The sequence below is a fragment of the Rhipicephalus microplus genome, chromosome X (genome assembly GCF_043290135.1).
Source record: "Rhipicephalus microplus isolate Deutch F79 chromosome X, USDA_Rmic, whole genome shotgun sequence".
NCBI classification, from domain to species: domain Eukaryota; kingdom Metazoa; phylum Arthropoda; class Arachnida; order Ixodida; family Ixodidae; genus Rhipicephalus; species Rhipicephalus microplus.
In genome coordinates this window covers 41,663,400-41,685,270 of record NC_134710.1, presented here as the reverse complement: position 1 = coordinate 41,685,270, position 21,871 = coordinate 41,663,400, and the positions used below count along the sequence as shown (strand labels likewise).

At 44.3% G+C, this 21,871-nt stretch overlaps 1 protein-coding gene across 3 annotated transcripts in view; it reads right to left on the bottom strand.

Moving 5' to 3' along the window:
* The window catches only part of Mms19 (MMS19 nucleotide excision repair protein), a 252,136-nt gene that overhangs the window by 124,919 nt on the left and 105,346 nt on the right, over positions 1 to 21,871 (bottom strand). For all 3 annotated transcript variants that reach the window (XM_075876298.1, XM_037426866.2, XM_037426865.2), the window contains exon 20: positions 17,559 to 17,633. In XM_075876298.1, the coding sequence (XP_075732413.1) occupies positions 17,559 to 17,633 (75 nt within the window). The remainder of the gene's footprint in view (positions 1 to 17,558; positions 17,634 to 21,871) is intronic.

Below are 21,871 nucleotides of genomic sequence, written 5' to 3'. Positions count from 1 at the left end.
GAATGCATTCTCATAAGAAACCATGATTAATAGTTTGGATATCTCAGTGAAATGAATGCAATAGAACTAATTTTCAGTTTACAAATTTTCTTTTAAAGTCATTGCAGCTCAAGCTTGTTTAAATTACACAACAGTCATTAATGGCAGAAAACTATGCTCTTTAGTACAGGTTCATGGCATTTTGTCAAATCTAAATATTACTTTCAATGTACTGTTAGTAGGGTTAAAAAAATGAAGATGTCATGCTAAAAAATTCACATGCAACATTTTTAACAATAATACTTTAAACATAAACTTCATTTTTGAGGCTAATAATTATGTTTATGTTTTCTAAATGGGCCCCAAAGTATTTTTCCTAGCAATCATAAAATGACCTAATTATCGGATCATGTTGACTCAAAAATTTCCAGCTGCAAACATTTTCTGAATCTTCCAACTATAAGTAGAGTTATAGACAATGATCGTAATTCTATATGGCCTTCTTCTATTGTCCCTGGAAGTACATAGTGTCATGGGGTCGTGACGTGAACGAAGGAAGCAGACTCCACGTGAAAGAAGAAACTGTTTATTCAGGCCAAACTTGTGGCTACGCAAAAGTAGAGTAAGACACTGGCACTGATAGCGGCGGACAGAGCGTCGGCCGTCGATCAAATGACGAGCGGCGAAGCGTGTCGGCATTTATACCGTTACCATCGAATATTCTAGCATTATCGCTAGCGGTGACGTAAGTTCCCGAATAATGTGTGACGTTCTAAAGTGGGCGTAAAAAACCATCTACTAAAGCCTCGAAGCTTCTCGAACATCATAGGTGTGGGCTTTGTCGAACTGGTCGGGCACTTTCTTCTGTTATGATGCCATTATTCGTGACTGGGATTCGTCGAATTCGCAATGATGATGAGAAGCAACCCTTGAATTGCAAGAGCAGGGACTTGAGCTGGTCTTGCTTGCTCTTCGAAAGGCTCTGGTTGACATCGAAATCTGCTTCGGCACCTCGATTCGTCGAAGCAGCATCAGCAGCATCGAAGAGGGCGAATGAATTGCTGGCTTCCACGAATTCGTTGATGTGGGCGACCGCCGTACCCCGGTTGAGGTGCCTATATTTGTGACTGAAGTTTGTCAGTACCACTTTTGCTTTGCCGTCACGCAGCTCAGCTATGCCGCTTGCGACGCAAATCTGACGGTTCAGAAGAAGGTGCTGATCGCCCTCGACGACGCCTTCAAAGTTTTCGGCTTTGTCGGTGCCAATGGAAACTACGATGCTGGAGAAAGGTAGTACGGTGACCTGATCTTCAAGCACATGCAATTGCGGGATCGCTTGGCGTTGTAGGTGTCGGCAGCATGTTTTCTGAGGTTAGTGTGATTGACCCAGACCTTAGGTCGATGATAGTGGCGTATTGACTTATAAAGTTCATTCCAAGTATCACGTCCCTGCAGCAATTTTGTAAGATTACAAAGCTCGCAGGATAAGTCTCATTATTGATGGTGATCCTTGCTGTGGTGGTGCTGTGATGGTGATCCTTGCTGCTACACTTAATAACTCCAGTCGGCGTTATTAAGTGACCTCCAACGGTGCAGACTTCGGGGGCCTTGCCATGTAGTCCTCATTTTTTTTTTAACTTTGTCGCGAAAGACCCACTGACCACGGAATAGTCGGCTCCAGAATCAACAAGAGCAGTGACAAGGCGGCCGTTGAATATTACGTCGAGGTTGCTGGTTCGTTCTCGTGTGTTGCGGTTGAGTCATGGCGTCGGGTCATGGCTACGTCTGTTTGCTCCGCTGCTTCGACCTTGCATCTTGACATATTCTGCAGGCTGCGAAGGTTCTACGTCAAGACCCTTTTTGTCTTGTGATAGGTGCTTTCGATTTCGTGGCGGCGCTGTCGTCGTCAGCGGCGGAGGATTTTCGGTAGTTCGTTGTACAGCAACCTCACCTCCATCGGTTTCTGCCCTTAGTTTTCTGAATAAGAGCTCGGAGATTGGCCCCAGACAGAGCCGGTATGCTGCCTGCGATGCAGTGAGGCGTAGAAGCCTGGCAACGGTGAACGATAAGGCCATCGGGACATCGAGTGCGCTTCCGCGAGATAGTCGGCGATGTCATGCGGTCGTTCGCCACGTTGTGGACACGGCGCATTGTCGAAGCCCCGTAGGTTCATCTGTCGGTATTGGCAACAACGGTAGGTGTGCCCAGCCTCGCCGCAGTGGTAACAGAGCAGGCGATTGTCAGGTGCACGCTAAAAATTGGTTTTCCTCGGTGCGCTGCGCTGTCCTGCTGGCGAACAGTAGGATGTGGGTGGTGGTGGTGGCAGCCGTGGCGTCTGGCGACGGAAATGTGATGGAGTGGCGTCCTAGCGTGGGCGTGGAAAAGGGGCGTGACGGTGGACTGCAACAGCATAGCTCATTACTTGCAAATGCGGTTCTGGAGGCTGAGAAACGCCCAGCGATTGCTGGATCTCTTGGTGGACGATGTCCACGATGGAGTCCACACAAGGCTCCGCTGAAGGAAGCAATGTTCGCAGCTCTTCTTGCACGATCGCTCGGGTCGTCTCACGCAAGTCGGCGGTTCACAGCACTTGGACGTCGCTGTAGCGTGTAGACGAGAAGCTACGGTTGTATTGCCGTGTCCGTATCTCGAGCATCTTCTCCATCGTAGATGCTTTCGAAATAAATTAGACCATCTTTGGAAGGTTCCTGATCAGCCCAGTGAAGAGCTCTTGCTTGACTCCTCGCATGAGCAGATGGACCCTTCTTCTCCTCAGACATGTTGGGGTCAGCAGGCAGAAGAGGCGGCTCATTTCTTCCGTGAAAATGGTGACATTTTCATTGGGCAGCTGAATTCGGGTATCCAGCAACGCAGCAGCCTTTCTTTTGCGAGCGACACTCGTGAACGTTTGCAGGAATGGGCCACAGAAAAGATCCTACATTCGAAGCGCAGACTATCTATTCTCGAACCACGTCCTTGCCGCATCTTCCAGATAAAAGTAGATGCGACGGAGCTTCTCTTCGGCATCCGAGTGGTTGGGGGTGGCCACTCGGTGGTAAGTCTCTAGTCAGGTCTTCGAGACTTGATAATGACCAATGAAAAATCAGTGGTTCCCTTAGCTGCTGCATCACGATCGAAGGCTGTGGCGCAGCAATCGTCATCGTTGACGCATTCGAGGTCATGGCCATGGTCTTCCGAGCCTTGTCTTGTAGAGGCCCGTGCTTCGGAAGTAAACGCTGCTGCCTGCGGCTTGTTCGGTGCTCCTGACTGGAGTCGGTGTCTTCTTCGCGACATGGACTGGGTTCACGGCTTGACGGGGGCGTCCGGTACATGAACGAAGTAGCACCTCTACCAGATGTCCCGGGGTCGTGACGTGAACGAAGGAAGCAGACTCCACGCCGAAGAAGAAACTGTTTATTCGGGCCGAACTTGTGGCCATGCAAAAGGAAAGTAAGACAATGGCACTGATAGCGGCGAACAGAGCGTCTTCCGTCGATCAACTGACAAGCCGTGAAATGTGTCGGCATTTATACCCTTGCCATCGAATATTCTAGCATTATCACTAGCGGCGACGTAGGTTCCTGAATAATCTGTGACGTTCCCGAAGTGGGTGGCAAAACGATCTTCAAGAGCCTCGAAGCTTCTCGATCATCGTAGCTGCGGTTTGCGCTGAACGTAGTGTAAAGGGGTGATAACAAAACTTGAGGAAAGGAACGTTGCAATAGGAAGCTACAAAGGTGAGGATGGCTGGGCTCCACTCAGAAGTTACATCACCACACAACATAACTTGGAGCATTTTTTTTTTGTTTTCATTTCCTTGAACATGTGGGCAACTGATTCACGTTCAGTCGTGTGCAGCACTTTCTCCACATAATCAGGTTAACCGGGCTACCCCTCATCACCACGTACTTCGAAGAGTGTAGCCTAGAATGACCAATCTGAAATTTATCTTGCCAGTAAGAGCACTCATCACAGTACCCATTGGTGGCCATGTGTGGTGGAGCCATGTGTGGTGGAGCCATGCAGCACACAGCTCCATCAAACTGCAGTGCGCATAGCACAACATTTGCTAATTGCAGAACAGGACCAGGGTGAACATTCTTTCTCATATGCTCCAGCCCGGCCGAGCTACTGGACATTTTACACAGGTAGTTTTTCCTGTACTAACCTGACTAGCAATGCATAATGAAATCCAGATTTCACATTCGACCTGTGCGCCAATATAGAATGTAGATTCAAGAGTTGGTGGTGATAGAAACCTGTTCACTGAATTGAAAAAAAAAAATCTGTTTCCCCAAAAGGACAAAACAGTTAAAGTGATAACGGCATGTCTTAATTTTATTTATTCACAAAAACTGCTGTTTCAGTTTTAGAGGCACAGCAGTTGTAAATAAAAATGTTCAGCACACCGAAAAAATGCAATTTAACAAAATACATGGCCATGCAATTCTTTTTCCAATTTCTCAGAACCAAGGAAGGAAGGAAGGAACAGGAGGGAAAGGAAAGGCGGGTTGTTAACGAGTCTAAAAGGATCGGTATGTGACCTGACAATGGGGACAGAGATGTGGGAGTCTGAAGAGAGAATAGGAGAGAGGAGAGCATGCGCTCTGAAAGTCGCAGTTCACAGTCATCATAACACTATTAGTCTATAACCGCTGGTTTGAGTCGGCGCAGATACCGATCAAGCTGATTCCAAAAATGAATGTTCTGCATAACAGCAACAAGCAAACAAAAGAAAACGAAGACAATGCCGAATTTATCTAACGGCTGGGCATAATATATAGAGGGTCAAACCACCAGGTTCGATGAGCACAAGATGCAACCAAGGATATGGGTGCTAGAACATTTGAGCCAGTGTGAACCATCTTATTTATGCAGGAGGATGACACGATTGAAAGTGCGCCAATGTTTGTGAAAAGCTGCATTGACAAAAGATACGCATGCGAAGTAGGCGAGAAACACCGGTCATAATAACGAAATATAAGCAGTATCGCTTCTTTTTATAGAAACTGACATATTTGTTCTTTTTGCAATGAAGCGACCAAATAACCAATGCATATTCGTGTCTCGTTAATGTTTTATGCGCTGTCAGCACTATGTGTTGTCGTGCAAGCATTTTATCTCAATAGCAATTATATGAACACTCTCGGATGGTTTTTACCGTAGCCGCCTCCGCCATCGTCATTCATGTATATGTACAAACCTATATACCGGGAAGGATGTGCGCTAGCCTCCTCTTTCTGCGGAGCGAACATAGCCTTTCCGGTCGGGGTCGTCTGCACGCGCTCATATAATGAGCGAACAAAGAGAGGGGGACTATGGTTGCGGTGCTACCGCGGCAACGATCAGCGCCCGGCTTGCGCCTCCTTAGCAGGCGAGGGCTTGTACAAGCTGCACTCTCAACACGAAAAAAAAAAAGAGTTCCAAAGGTGTACCTAGAGATCTTACACCAGCGTTTTGTAAAGTTACGCGAGATCGGATCTAAATGAGTTGACTGCCAGCCTTACTTCGTATACCATTGTAATTTGTTGCTATGGCCGCGCCGTAGGAAACTTGGTTACTTAGCAAGCGCATGTTTACTACAATTATTATTTTTCCAAAAAATGCTAGCCTTCCTTCGTAATGCATTCGAATATGTTCCTATCGCATTCATTGCTTCGCCCTTTTGGTGAAACTGTGACCTTTTTTTGTGTGAAAAGGAGAAATTATGGGCAGTACGAAGACAGGAGGGTTCCCCCGTGGATGCTGTAAGGACATTGTGTTTCCGGCAGGTGCGAGGCTGATGCAAAGCAAGTCACCAACATACTTTTACATTTTCTACAAGAGATAGGATTAAGGGGAGATGCTGGTCTTGAAATGAAAAATTTTATTATTGGAGATACTGTAATGAAATTGGGAGTGAAGATGTATTTCTTCCTCCTCTTTTCCTAAATATAATTAGTTTTAATGTACAACAACTACTTGTTGAATTGCGAGAGCATAAAAGAAGTCTAACTGTGTAATTTTTTACGGGTCGTTAAGGTACTTTCCCTCAATATATTTAGGTTCTGCTTAGAATGCAGCTGTAGCCAAAGACCTGCCATGTGGAGCTATGCTATTTATATTGTCACTGAGATACTCATCATATAAAAATTCTCATTTGAATTGATGCTCTGCAATTTTGAAATTTAGTTATCTCAGATTATTGTTCATAACATTTAATATGTCCCTCTCAGCCACAGAAAAATAGTATAGCTCCACAGTCCTGTTTCCTACGAGTTCAATGGCATAAAGTTTAAAAATATTGCTTCAGAAAAACATGATGAAAAGTTCTGTAAGGCTGGTCAGGTCGGCAAAAAATGTGAAGCTGAGAAAATCGCATTTGAAATTTCGAGATGTAGTGCGAAATTTTCTATAAGGAACTTTTACCACAAATTTTATACACATGTTCCCAATCTATTCCCCGGCAAAACAAAGTAAAATGTGCCTTATTCCACCCTTGGAATCATTTCTAAAGAATTTTTCCAATGAGAAAAGCATTATCAGAACTCCACCATGACAAGTTGTTGTAGGGTTCTGGAAAAGCTGTGGGGTATGATGCTCAAACGACCAGCTGTTAGACAGCATGCTGCCCTGGGTAATAAGTTGCTGTGTTCTGGACCCTCAAGGAACCATGAAAATGTCCGAAAGATTGGGCATCCGTCCGGAAAAACGAATGATCGCGAAAATGCCCCCTTTTTATAAGTATTTTTTGCTGACACAAAGGGTCCTGGCTGTAGTACAAAATTCTTGTTGCAATCTTGTAAATGCATTATTTAGGTGGCTCTGAAAAGAGCCGTTTATCCAAAAAAAAAAAGAATCGATGAGGCCGGTGCCACCTCAGTGGTCGACGGGTTGGCCCAAAAAAAGTTAAAAAAAAGTATCCTATTTTTTTATTTTTTTTTTGCACGGCAGTCCTCTTGCCCGCAATAATGTCTGCCTCAATTTCAGCTACACGTGATGCTGTTGCTATTGACTGATGACAGTCTCGTCGATGCTCGCGTCAGCTCTGAGCTCTTTGTCGTCAATGCTCGCGTCAGCGCCAAGCTCGTTGTCATCAGTGCTCGTGTCAGCTCCGAGCTCGTTGGCTGTGTAGGCGCTGCTGAAAATCGGATGGCGAAGGCTATAAGCGCTGACTCCAAGGAGGTCGAACTTTAGGGTAGCCGACTTTCCCGACAAAATGGTCTTCGTTGGCGCCGATTTCTCAACTTGCTGCGCCTGCTCCGCGGTTGAGTAGTATGCAGCATCAATCCGAAGTGTGTCGCTCATCGAACGTGGTCCCACGGCGTCGTCAGTAGACAGCGTCGTTAAAGTTTCCGGCGGATTCAACGGGTCCGGCTGCGACTGCGCAACCAGCTGCCAAAGGGCAATTGCTGCCGGCGCCTACTTGTTCCAAGGCCGTTTTGTACAACTTCCGAAAGCTCATCGCGTTGATGGTTTCAGACGAGAGTCTCCTGGCATCTCGATCACGGCGAAAAAGTATTTGTGCAAAGCTGAAACACGGTGCGGCGAGACTTGAGAAATGCGCACGATCGCAAGAGCAGACACACACAAACGGACAGCCACGGCGACGAACACAACAACAACAACAAAAAAAAAACATGACGCGTCGGCCACCCCAGCCAATGGGAGACTCGGAAAGGCGCGCCTGGGAAGTGCGACACATGAGGGCCAATCGACGATCTGGAAATGACCTTCAGAAAACCCGTGACAGCAGCCATTCCGCTTGAGCGACGTCATTTTGAGATGGCGCAAAATGTGCACAAAGAAAAAGCTTCAAATCAAGCCCAAGAAGGCAGGGCTCGGTCCGCCGCAACGCACATGGCGCGCGTGGAAAGTTTGAACAAATTTAGTCTTTTTGGGGGCATTGTAGTGTGACCAGAATGCATTGAAGGCCGATTTTATAGCGTTTCCCGACCGAATTCAGCATTAGCAATTTGAGAGTAGGTGCTCAGAAGTACAAATGCCCCAAAAATAAACTTTGCAGCAAATAAATTTTTTGACCATTTTTGACCATTCGAAGACCCGCGTGCCCCCTTAAGTTGCTTAGGCGAAGCAATTTCCGGCCAGGTCTGCCAAGCTCACCACCATCAAAACCACCACCACCACCATCAGTCAGCATTATTTTGCTGAGTTGCTTGACGTGCGTCGGAGACACCAAAGTTTTCGAAGAGCTTGTTGCAGATTGTTTCAACATACGTGTGCCATTTTAAATTTCCTGTGTGAGTTAGACCAATGTATTTAAACTACGGCTGCTACACTCACCCTGTCACTTGTGTAGGTATAAAAAAAAGGCTGTTTTCTATTTGAAAAGGTCGCGACCACAGTCTTTTCGAAGTTTGCCATAATTCACTTGTTACAAAACGACGAATGAGTACATATTGAAGATGGTTCTGCACATAACGCAGTCGTCTGCATACATTATAAGTTTAATTTGAGTATCACTGATAATTTTTCTCCGTCATATATATATAAATATTAAACAAAAGGGGACCAAGCACTGAGCCTTGAGGCCCCTTCCTGATGTGATATGTACATAAAGTGACTTCGCGTGGTTAAACGTAACAAATTTGGGCGGGACAGCAAGTAACCTGCTATCAAATCATCTAGATTGTTGTTGGCAAAACATGTCAAGATATTTGAATACCAGTCCATAAATATGACATCAACATGTTTCCTGTTGTTCAGGGTGGAAGCAATGTCGTGCATAAATTGTAGCAAGTGTGTAGCAGTAGAATAACCAGCACCCTGTGATCATGAAAGTATACTGCATGCATTTCTTATTGCTTGCAATGTATTTGTTAACGATATGCTCCAAAAGTTTAAAGGTGGTCGAAAGCAAAAATATTGACCTATAATTTGCTATTATTTTCTTCTTTCCGGACTTAAATGTGGGCACGACCTTTGCTATTTTCCACAGCTGGGGAACTGCTGCAGATATTATTTATTTTTTATGTATTACAGTAAGATCAGCACATCATTCTTTATAAACATATGTGAAATACTGCTTAGGCCAGATCGTTTCAAAACCTCAAGATATAGTATAAGGTTATGTACTTCAGGGGAGCCTAATTCAAGATTAGAAAGATGGTAGCTTGCTGCACGCGGAAAATGAAGGAGTGATGCCCCTGTTGGTAGAAAAAAACAAACAAATTTTACGTAATTATAACAGGCACTTATTATTTAAAGATTTGAGGAGGATAGGCCATCAAGAATAAACAAGGAGGGCATAGATGATGCAGTACTGATCGATTTCAAGAACTTGGATAGATTTTTTTTTTGTAAGCGTAGCGAAGACATTGTTAAAGTAGTAGTTCTTGTCCTCTTGATGTATATTGCTACATGCATGCATACTGAGATTCTAGGGGGCGACGCACGTGTGTGCCTGACGAGGAAGACGAAGGGTTTTCTCCGCTCGATTGCTGGTGAACTGGTCACGCCATTACCACTGGTTTCAAATACAACTAATCCACAGCGTCGTCCATATGGTGTCTCTTCTTTTCTGTAACATATTTAGTGGAGGTAGAACGTTCTCCGTCCTCACCACGAAGCTTCACTGTGGCCGCACCATTCAGTCTCCGGCTATGGCTACCAATAACAACAACCCATCAGCGTCTCCATCTGTAGCTCCAGCCACCACATACCTGACGATGCCCCACCCCCGTGTCCCGGTACATTCTCCGCACAACTTGAGCTTGACGTTGACTACTGGCTCCGTATGTACGAGCGCGTTAGCCAGACACACCGATGGGACCCTACAATGATGCTCGTCAACGAAATATTTTACTTGGACGGCACCCCACGTGTTTGGTTCGACGCCCATGAGACTGAGCTCACCAGCTGAGATATCTCTAAGGAGCGACTACGCGACCTCTTTAGGGACCCATCCAGTCACCAAATGAAAGCGCGAAAAAGAACTTGCCACTCGTGTGCAGTCCTCAACTGAGTCGTATGTCTCGTACATACAGAACGTGCTCGCGTTGTGCCGGAAAGTGGATGAGCGAATGACAGAGAGTGACAAGGTGGGCCACATACTCAAGGGCATCGTGGACGATGCCTTCAACTTGCTCGTGTACACCAACGTCACGACCGTAGATATGATTACTAAGGAATGCCGCCGCTTCGAAATGGCCAAAAGCCGCCGTGTTCTGCCTCAGTTTACGCAGCTACCAAAAACGGCTGTTACATCAACCTGCACTGATCTCGGTTCCGCAGCACCCATGCAGGACAGTGTGTGTGACACGTATATAGTTCGACGGGAGCTTGAGGCGCAAAGTCCGGCACCATTTCCTCCACATCCGCTCGACCATGGCGCCGCACAAACGCCTCCGGCGGTCTCCGTTATTCAAGCCGTCGTGAAGCAGGAAATTGCAAAGCTCGGTATTCCTGTGGCCTGCTCTGCCTCTCGACCCACCTACAGACCAATGACAACAAATGCACCACGCCAAGACTTACATTTTATTCCGTGATCCCCCAATCCGACAGAATGGAGAACTGCAGATGACAGACCGATCTGCTTCCGCTGCTACCGAGTTGGTCATATCTCCCGCTACTGCCGCAGTACTTAGACACCCTCAAACTGGAGCCTTTTTTCCTCTACTCGACCATACGAGGACTCCCGTCGGTATTCGCCCAGTCGTATGTACCCTTTTTTCGCGTCCCCAACAGCCGCTCCACCGCTTGTTCGCCGTCATCTCAACGCCGTCGTTCCCCATCGCCCCAACCACGCCACTATCCGTCGCCGGTCAAATATGGATCCTCTCGGACAGAACACTAGATCATGCAGCTCCGTGAGGTAGTGCTGCATCAATTGCGACTGATCCAAATCCTCCGTTGATGCTCCCCACTAATAAGAACTTGATTGAGGTGTATGTAGACGGTATTTCTTTGACAGCATTAGTTGATGCCGGAGCTCAAGTGGCCATAATGAGCGCTCATTTGTGTCGCCTGCTCAAAAAAGTCCTAACGCCTGCAGCAACTAAAACCCTCCATGTCGCTGATGGTGGAACTGCGGCCATCACTGGAATGTGTACCGCTCGCGTTAGTATTGCCGGCCGCCATGTCCCCGTTTTATTTACGGTGCTTGAAAATTGCCCTCACGGCCTAATCTTCGGCATGGACTCCCTATCGACGCATTCTGCCCTGATCGATTGTGCCGCCGGTACTCTCTGCCTAGAACTTCCTCTTCTCCCAGATTCTCACCCTGAACTCCAGAACAGCTTGTGCACGACTGACTTCTTCCGGATACCACCTAAAGCTCTCACATTCGTTGAATTGGCAACACCTCTCCCGTGCTGGACGGTTACTATATCGTGACACCGATTCCTGATGTTCTCCTGGCACGCAACATTACTGTCCCATACTCCGTCGTAAGCATGGCCTCTAACCGAACATATTTACCTGTTATCAATATTGGTTTCATAAAACAAGTGCTACCTCAAGGAATATCGGTCGCCACGTTAAGACCCTTATTGACGACCATGTCACCTGTTTTGTGGCAGACGTATGTCCCGATCACCCACGTCACTTGCAGGATGCCAAGTGCCTCGATACAACCTTACGCTGCATGATCACCCCGGACCTCGAACCTGAGAAGGCAGCCGCACTCTGCCGCCTTCTGGCTTCATACCACGACATATTCGACACAGACAGTCGTCCACTCGGCCTGACTTCACTTGTCAAGCACCGCATTAACACAGGTGATTCTCATCCCATTCATCGGCGACCATACCGGGTGGGTGTCTGCCACCGAGCGAAAAGTAATTCAGCAAAAAGTCACCAAGATTCTAGCCAAAGAAATTATTGAAACCTCTTCGAGCCCTTGGTCGTCCCCCATTGTGCTCATTAGAAAGAAAGATAGCATGTGGCGCTTCTGCGTGGATTACCGCCATCTGAATAGAATCACGAAAAAGGACGTTTACATTTTACCCCGCATCGATGACGCTCTCGATTGTCTCCCCGGCGCCCGATACTTTTCTTCAATAGACCTACGTTCCGGCTACTGGCAGATTGCTGTCGACGAAAAAGACCAACAGAAGGCTGTGTTTGTAACTCCAGATGGCCTATATCAGTTCAAGGCTATGCCGTTTGGGCTATGCAACGCCCCAGCCACGTTTGGGCGCTTGATGGACTCTCTGCTACAAGGGTTCAAATGGTCAACATGTCTTTGTTATCCTGACGATGTCATTGTATACTCCCCAACCTTCAGCATTTGTCAGCTATTCTTGACATATTCCGCACTGCAGGCCTTCAATTAAACTCATTGAAGTGCCACTTTGGACGCTGGCAAATTATGATGTTGGGCCACCTTGTCAACGCATCTGGTGTGCAGCCGGACCCGGAGAAAATTTGTGCAGTCACCAGTTTTCCTGCACCCCATTCAGTCAAAGACGTCGGGAGTTTTATAGGACTTTGTTCCTACTTTAGAAGGTTTGTGAAAGGTTTCGCAACCATCGCTCGACCCCTCACTGAGCTTCTGAAGAAAGACGTCACGTTTACGTGGGGTACCGACCAAGCTGCTGCTTTTTCTCATCTAATCACGCTTCTGACGACTCCACCTATATTGGCTCACTTTGACCCATCCGCTCCGACAGAAGTCCGAATTAATGCTAGTGGCCACGGGATGGGAGCCGTCCTAGCCCAACACCAACGGGGACACGATCGAGTTGTCGCCTACACTAGCTGCCTCCTCACACCTGCGCGTCCTAGCCCAACACCAACGGGGACACGACCGAGTTGTCGCCTACGCTAGCTGCCTCCTCACACCTGCTGAGCGCAACTATTCCATTACAGAGCGCGAGTGCCTTGCTCTTGTTTGGGCAGTCTCAAAGTTTCGCCCATATTTATATGGCACAAATTTCTCTGTAATAACTGACCATCATGCGCTATGTTCGCTTACGTCACTGAAGGATCCTACTGGCCGGCTCGGGCGCTGCGCTCTGCGACTGCAAGAGTATACCTACACGGTGACATACAAATCTGGACGCCTACATCAGGACACAGACTGCCTCTCCCGCAACCCGGTTGCTGAGTCGAGCACTATGCCTGAAAGCGACACTGAGCCTTACGTCTTTTCCCTTTCGCAAATGACATCCATCGGTGACGAACAGCGCCATGATGCGTCCTTGCGTGCTATCATTGAGCGCCTCGAATCACCATCTTCCAATCAGTCCCTTCACTCATTCGTGCTCCACAATGGTGTATTATACCGCCAAAGTTTTCAGCCGGATGGCCCGGCCCTGCTGCTTGTCATTCCGAAACACCTTCGTTCGGAAGTTCTAACTGAACTTCATAACCTTCTGACTGCCGGTCACCTTGGTGTGTCACGCACTTACGAACGAATACGCCGATGCTTCTTCTGGCCAGGGCTTGCACGCTCAGTCAGAAGATACGTTGTGGCTTGTGAGAAATGTCAGCGCCGCAAAACGCCATCGACACTTCCTGCCGGATGTTTTCAACCACTTGTCATTCCGTCAGAACCATTCTTCCCCGTTGGCTTGGACCTACTTGGCCCTTTCCCCTTGTCTTCCTCGGGTAACAAGTGAATAGTTGTGGCCACCGACTACGCCACGCGTTATGCCATCACACGAGCTCTTCCCACAAGCTGTGCCACAGACGTCGCCGAATTCCTTCTCAAGGACGTGATTTTGCAACACGGAGCCCCACGGCAGCTGCTTACAGACCGTGGCCGCACATTTTTGTGCAAAATCATAGCCGCCATCTCGCAGTCCTGTCAAACAAGACACAAGCTAACTACGTCATACCATCCGCAAACCAACGGACTCACGGAGCGTCTCAATCGAACTCTTACAGACATGCTCGCTAAGTATGTTTCTACCAACCACACCGACTGGGATCTTGTGTTGCCGTACGTCACATTTGCCTATAATTATTCGTGCCATGACACTGCCGGTTACTCTCCATTTTTTCTGCTATTTGGCCGAAAACCAACATTGCCTCTAGACACCGTCATACCGTCCCCTGCAGTACCGACCAGTGAATATGCCATGGACACTATCACTCGGGCCGTTCACGCACGAGAAATCACCCGTACTCGCCTTATGACCTCTCAAGAGAAGCAACGGCGTTTCTATGACCAACAACAACGCGAGGTACACTTTCCGCCCGGTTCTTTGGTCCTGCTCTGTTCTCCGACCCGTCAAGTTGACTTGTCAAAAAAACTGCTTACTCGCTACACAGGTCCATACCGAGTCCTTTGTGTGGTTACTCCTGTGACATATGAAATCAGTCCTGTCGCCCCATCGCCTTCATGTGCCCAACAGGCTACCGATATTGTACATGTTGCGCGCTTGCAGCCCTACCACTCTCCTAGTGACGTTGACATGTAGATGCGCCGAGACGGCGCTTCTGGTTGCCGGGGATTATGCTGCATGCATGCATACTGAGATTCTAGGGGGTGACGCGCGTGTGTGCCTGACGAGGAAGACGAAGGGTTGTCTCCGCTCAATCACTGGTGAACTGGTCACGCCATTACCGCTGGTTTCAAATACATCTAATCCACAGCCTCGTTGATAGGGTGTCTCTTCTTTTCCGTAACAATATTCTAATTTACTGTTCAATGCTTTAAATGAACAAGCATCATCATACACTTGAGATTCTTACGTAAGCGCTTTATGCACGAGTGAGATGCATTATATCTTTATAATAGCATAAGTGTCTTGGGTTCCATTTAGGACATATTTGAGGCACATACTTTCATAGGCATTATGACAAAACATAAGAAGAAGCGCATCTACATTGCAATATTCGCTACAACATTCAAATTCCTCAAAAGATGAGGCTAAAGTGTCTAGTATGAAAGTGTCAGCTTTAAAAAAGTACAAAACAGTTTTGAACCCAGGTCTTTGAGGAGAATACGGTAACTTTGAGGTGACTTCATAGCCAGAAAACCCTTCGACGAATTTGCATTTTACACTGTGCGATACAAGCACACAGCTCCATAAGGAACTAGGACTGCAGCTAACACTTTTTCATCTGATCTTCAAAACTGTAAAACGCTAGTGTATGGGAATACAGCTGCTGCCAGAAAAAAAAAAGCAGGGTGCATACAGTGATATCATAGTGAGTAGAAGGGTACACAAGCTGTTTACTAATGGCTGCAGAAATAGCACGCGCTAGCGCGCATGTTAAATCTAGCGAGCACGCCCCAATATTGAAAGTTCACAGTTGCGGATCGAGCCACGCAGCCTCCTACCATACTCCTTCGTTCAGCAAAAGACAGACAGGGTTGATTGTGATATGTGGGGACGCCATATTGGAAGGCTCCGAAAATTTCGACCAGCTGGGGTTTATTAACGTGCACCCAAATCTGAGCACATCGGCTTACAGCATTTTCACCTCCATTGAAAATGTAGCCGCCGCAACAGGGATTTAATCCCGCGACTTGTGGGTCAGCAGCCGAGTACCTTGGCTGAGATTAGACCTTGGATGAGACTAGACCACCGCGGTGGGGCAAGATGACAGCCTGGCGTTCATTTCCGGTTGAGGGGCAATCGACAGTGGGCGTCTTTCATGTTATCGCATGCACCCCCTGTGCGATGGAGATGGGCAGCTTGTTTCAGTAATGCATCAACAGTGTTCCCAGTGAGCGCTCACAAGATTTTATCTGCGGGAACAGCATACAGTGTGCGTACAAAAGTAGTTGATTTGTACATTATACCAAACATGACAGGGACGAATAAAACCTGTAGAGAGTGTCCATGCAACTCATCTCTCAATCAAATAATATACAAAGACTGTAGAAGCGGGCTGGCCTTTTTGATGGACGGTGTCGTTGTCTTCGCTGCAAAGAATTCGTCTGTTGGGAGATCGAAATAATTCGGAGCCCTTTCCTTTGCTTTTCTTCTCCATTACACTGCCGTACAATCTCTTCACTACAATCCTTTCAGGCTATACTATTTCGCCGACATTTATGTTTTCATAAAGCACGTGTGCAATGTGAGCGCTAAGCATTAGGCCATCTGGATTTCGAGCTTGGGGGCTACACTCTGTTATTTACCACTTGCACAATCGAAAACTCACAAAATTTATTTGTAACTGATATTTATGGTGTATGGGTCAACTTATTGGCTAGTTGGTTTAACATATCTTGAGGTAACAGCACAAAAGACGAGGGCAACAGAGGCACACACACAACAGACGAAGCGCTGTTTTACTGGTAACTGAGGCTTCATTGCTGCAAAGAATGTAAGTAAATGCATATCCAAGTATATCAGTCATCATCAATTAAATCAAGAACATGAAAATTCCCTGCCTCGTTTGTTGTATGTGCTTTTGTTGTCCTCGTCTTTCGCACTGTTACCTCTCATATATGAACCACTCCAGAGTATGGCCCTAATTATGTCATGCAAATCACAGTTCTGGGGTCACAAAAGACACCAAAAAAACGAAAAACATCAAGAGAATAACACGCTCGGTTGTGTACCTTCAGTAGCTGTTTTAGGGCCCTTATATAAACAGGGCATGCAAACACGGACACAAGAGAGCAGTAAGGACGCCGTAAATGCTGCTCTGAGAAATTTTAAAGCCGCAGAAAAGAAGGTGAAGTGACGTATTTTATGCCCAGATTCCCAGCTCGTGTAAAAATCAGTCAAATGGCGGCCCAACACAATTATTGCGCGGCGGCGGTGCACAGCTCTATTTCACATGTTGAAATCCTACCAATTAAGCTAATGACAAAGTGATCTCTGCAAAGGTATATAGCTCACGAGGCCCACTGGAAAGGTCAGGCCTGCACAGACAGTAATACATGTGGTCTGGGAGGCGACAAGATGCATTGGTGAGTCTTGTTATACTGCACTCGATACAAGTGACTAAAAGATGCTTTTATAGTACCCTAGGTACTGCTTTGCATGACTTTAAGAGAAAAAGAAACCTAGGGCACACAACTGTTGATCAAGACCAAAAGAGCAAAGACGAAATACTGATCCTATTAAATCAAAAAACACTTCCAAGATGGTACACAAAATAGAGGCAACAAAACAGGGCACTACCTAACAAGTTTGTTTCACCATACGGAGTACTATATACACCGAGGAAAATAAAAATAAATGGTTGTTAGTCTGCGCGCTGTTTTTTCACCTCTATTCTGTATCCAAACTTATCTAGACAATAGATTAAAAGCATTATCAAGAGCACATAAAATGCAATGTTGGCACAATACACTGAGCTGTTTAAAAAAGACAACTATTTCTGCTAAAACATGATCTCTATTCATGTGTAAATGACAAAGTACTTGTAATCAATCAGAACATATGCACAGCTTTAGATAGCCTTTGCACTTTTGTTGTCCCTGTGAATTTCACGTGCGCTCAAATATTCTACACATTTTCTTAATTGAATTTCTATGCATCAGCTGACAAATAATGAATGCAGCATTGGTGTTTTCAGAATTTAAACAGGGAGCTCACTATTATACTATACTTAAATAATATAATTACACTTCATAATTCAGTAATGTGATTATGTGTTAACAACTATAATAATTATGTACAAGACAACACAAACAAAATAAGAACCAAACATAAATCTTGTTTACTCACCGACGGTTGCAGAATTTGTTTAAAGCCTTGAGCAACAGGCCTCCCCAAGTTTTCATCTTTCAGAAGCTCTTTCAGCTAAAAGAAAAAAGAACAGTACAGTATGACTATTGCCAATTGACCACAAGAACTCTTAATATTCAACGTATACACTCACTGCACTGTATTGCTTGAATGAGTTTAAAATAACAGCTCAGAAAATTGCAAATTTGGCATATATTTAAATTATTAAGTATATTAAATAAAATCGCCTTACTTTCTGTCTACAGGTGCTTTCTTAATATGAACCAATCAGATCTTCTGTGACACAACAGCCACAATTGACTGTAAAGAATTATAGTGCAGGATTTGTTCACAGGTTTCGGGAAAGTAACCATCTAGTGCTTAAATTTGGTTAAAAAATATATATCAGCACACTAATCCATGCAAACAGAGCTGACAGCGATAGTGGTCTTGGTCGAGACATCAGCACTTGTGCTTGCTGCACTTCACAAGTGGGCCACTCCATGCAAAACGTCCCTGCCAGAGCTACCGGTTCTGCTTATAATACGCTCAAGCCTCATTGTAACAAAGTTACACCTAAGATAAAAATGGAATTGCTACATCCAAAAATTCGTTATAACGATATGTTCTACCACTGCAGTCGACTCTCGTTAATTCAAACTTGAAGAAACCTCTGAATTTTGTATGAATTATCCAGAAGTCCGAATTATCAAATGTTCTCAGATAGACGACTCCGGGTCAGGTGACACCGCACATTATGATTAGGCATTGATTTTATCACATTCAAAAATTTTAGGTGTTTTGAAGCTCTAACTGCACGTAGTGATCAGAAAGCAGAGCTGTAAAGTCCACAAGTATATTGGCCATTTATTGCTGATCAGAGCTTTTGAAGAAATCGTGAATTGCCAACTGCTTCATTGCTATAGGTATATGCCTTCAACACAAAGCTCTCTATCCCAGTTGAGAATCATCCCGGTTTACCATGCGTGTGCTTCATTTATAACTTTTGTTTACTAGTAAAGGTTCTTTTTTCTTGAAGGCCTGAGGTACTTATTTTTCATTTTTAGACTGTTACGATTATATAAGCACACCATTTTAAATAATAATGGGAAAGAAGCAGATCTTTTCTGGTATAGATCCACAAAAAGTATGAATTAACCGAATGATGGAGTTTGAATTAGAAGGCTTTCTAATACATTGAAAGAATAGAGAACCAACCATAAAAATGAATTTTGTTTGAATTAACTGAAAGTATGAATTATCAGAGTTTTTTATTGCGAGTCTACTATACTTTGTTGTCTTTACAGGGTTTATTTCATACAGCACTGCTTGTACTTGCATATCAACTGTACTGTGCTGCCTCATTTAAAAATGTGCAAAAGCTTGCTGTGGTTTTACAATTGATAGCACATTTAGTGCAGTTTTCAATGTACCATTTATGAGAAGCAGGCATGCTAGCCATGTACTCAACAGTGTTCCACATTGATAAAAATTTTACTTCTGAAGTATGCCTCCACTGTGTAATTTACCTGCTTGCAGCACAAGGAAAATGTAAGGGTTTTGTAAAAAGAAAAAAATGCATTTTATGCAATTATTATTTGGTCGTGCAAATGAGCATAAACGTCACGAAACGAACCTGTTCTGTGACATCAATTTTAATCTTTATTTATTTATTTACTCAAAAATGCCTGCAGTGTCGAGGGCATTATTGCAGGGAGGAAATACACAGCATAACTTATGCTTCATGAAAATAACTACAGTCCACTCTCGTTAATTCAAACTTGAAGGAAACTCTGAACTCGTTTGAATTATCAGAAGTTCTCAGATCGGTGACTCCGCATGAGGTGACATCACAAATTATCATCAAGCATTGATTTCATTACATTTAAAAATTTTTGAAGTGTTTTTAAACCCTAACTGCACACAATGAACAGAAAGCAGAGAAGTAAGGTCCACCAGTTTAATGGTCATTTACTGCTGATCAGACCTTTTGAAGAATTTGTGAATTGCCAACTGGTTCTTTGCTATAAGTATGTGCCTTCAGCACAAAGCCCTCTATACTAGATACTAGTTGAGAAGCATCACAGTTTACCATGCGTGTACTTTGTATCAAACATTTGTTTTCTAGCAAAGCCTTTTTCCTTAAGGCCTGAGGTGCTTATTTTTAATTTTTAGAATGTTTGGATTATATAAGCATTGAAATTTTCAAATAGTAATGAGAAAGCAGCAGATATTCTCTGGTATGGAGCTGCAAAGAGTATGAGTTGACAGAATGATGGAGTTTGAATTAAGAGTTTGAATTTAAATACATTGAAAGAATAGAGGGCCAACCAAAAAATTTAATTTTGTTTGAATTAATCAAAGGTATGATTTATCAGAGTTTGAATTATGGCAAGTCTACTGTATTAAAAAAATAAGATGAACACAAAGGCAAATAAAAAACAGGATAAAAAAAATACAGCTGCTTTTTTTAAAAATGTTTTTATGTGTTTTCTACGACTGTGGTGCTATGTTGAATAGTCGTGAGAGCAGATAGGCGAGTTATGTATGACTACATGCCACCAGCTACAACATATGTTGAGAAGCACATGACCATGCATGGGACTTTACAGCCAACTAGAGAGTGGTGGCGGGCAACAGTGCCTTTCAAGTGTGGTGCAAACCAATACTTAGGATTATGAAAAGTTGCTTCTGTCACACTACAAGTCCCAGCCATTTTAGCGACCACCTCAAATGAATTCGAAAAAAAAAGAAAAAGAAAATCATGCTGATTTATTACAATGAAAACAGTGAACTGCCAACATGTTTTGGGTGGAAAATAATTTTTTTTCATGTGGGCACCTTTCAAATTTCCCAGAATGTGGTCCGGGTGTTGTTTGTTAGAAACTTTTTCTCAGTGTCGCTTCTTATTTCAATTCCAATAATATTTGGAGTTTTATGACCTTAAACCATCATATGAGTATGAGAGATGCCCTTATTTCATTACAAAATTTGGTTTACATATTAAGAAAAGGTTTTTGTTAAAGTTGTTTGAAGCACAGTAATATCAGTCCAAATTTTTTTAGCCAGATAAGCCTCATAAAACTTCACTAATGTGTTCTATTTTATGTTCGAATTTTTTCTAGTGCAATACTGTGCCTTGCATGAATATCTGAGAAATGAATACTTACTTTATGAAAGGTATAAGTTATATTAAAAATACTTTCAGACCACTCAAATTTTTGAACATCATGAAAACAATATCGCAAATGGCAGATAATCATAACTTTTGTCTACATTAAGACACAATTAGCATAAAAAGCAATTAAAAATCAGTTTTGTACCTCAATAAAAGGCAAATGAACAGTTATTCTCATGAGGCAAGTTTTATCTTTATTAGGAATGAAATAATTTTTGAAGTTCCCCAATGATGGCTATCTCTCCCCATTTGGCCACATGGAAGCTTCTTCGTTGAAAGGAAGCTGCTGTATGGGCATTCTAGGAAATTTGTAAGGTACCCACATGAAAAACATACTTGTCCTATCCAAAATAAGCCAGCAATTCACTCTTTTCATTGCAATAAATTAGCATGATTTTTGTTTAGGATACACTTGAGATGGCCGGGACACCTGGCGTGGAATAATTACCCAGGTGCAACTTTCCTTAGTCCTAAGTATTGGCACAGTCCCTTAATACCTGGTATTGGCTTGCACCACAGTTGAAAAGCACCTTTGCACACTACCACGCTGTTGTTTGACTGCAAAGACACATGCAAGAACATATGCTTTTCAACATGTACTGTGGCTGGTGGCATGCAATGAATAATGCGTAGCTCGCCTGTCTGCTTCCACAACTACTCACCAAACCACTTCAGTTGTGCGAAATATATCAATACACTTAAAAAAAAACAGCTGTGTTTTTCTTTTTTTTATTCCAAGGACTGTAAAAATGATATCATGGAGAAGCTACACAATAAGCTCATGTTCATTTGAATGACCAAATAGTAATGTAAAAAAAGCTTTACAATTGTTTTTTTTTTTTCTTTCACAGAAGCTCAACATTGTCCTTATGCTGCAAGCAGGAATTACATTGTGCAGGCACACTTAGAGAAGTAAAATGTGTGTGCGTGCTTGCTAATCAGAACTGCGACCCATGATCTCTAGTGTGCCAACACAGTGACACGTAAAAGTCTGGTAAGCTGCACGAACCAAATACGACAGTGTTTTGCAATGGCTTTCATGCATCCTGGAAAACACGACACGTGTTGCCTCGTCATATTGTCTTGCAAAAATGCTCAGCTTGTGCGCATCAGAGACACGGCAGAAATAAAACAC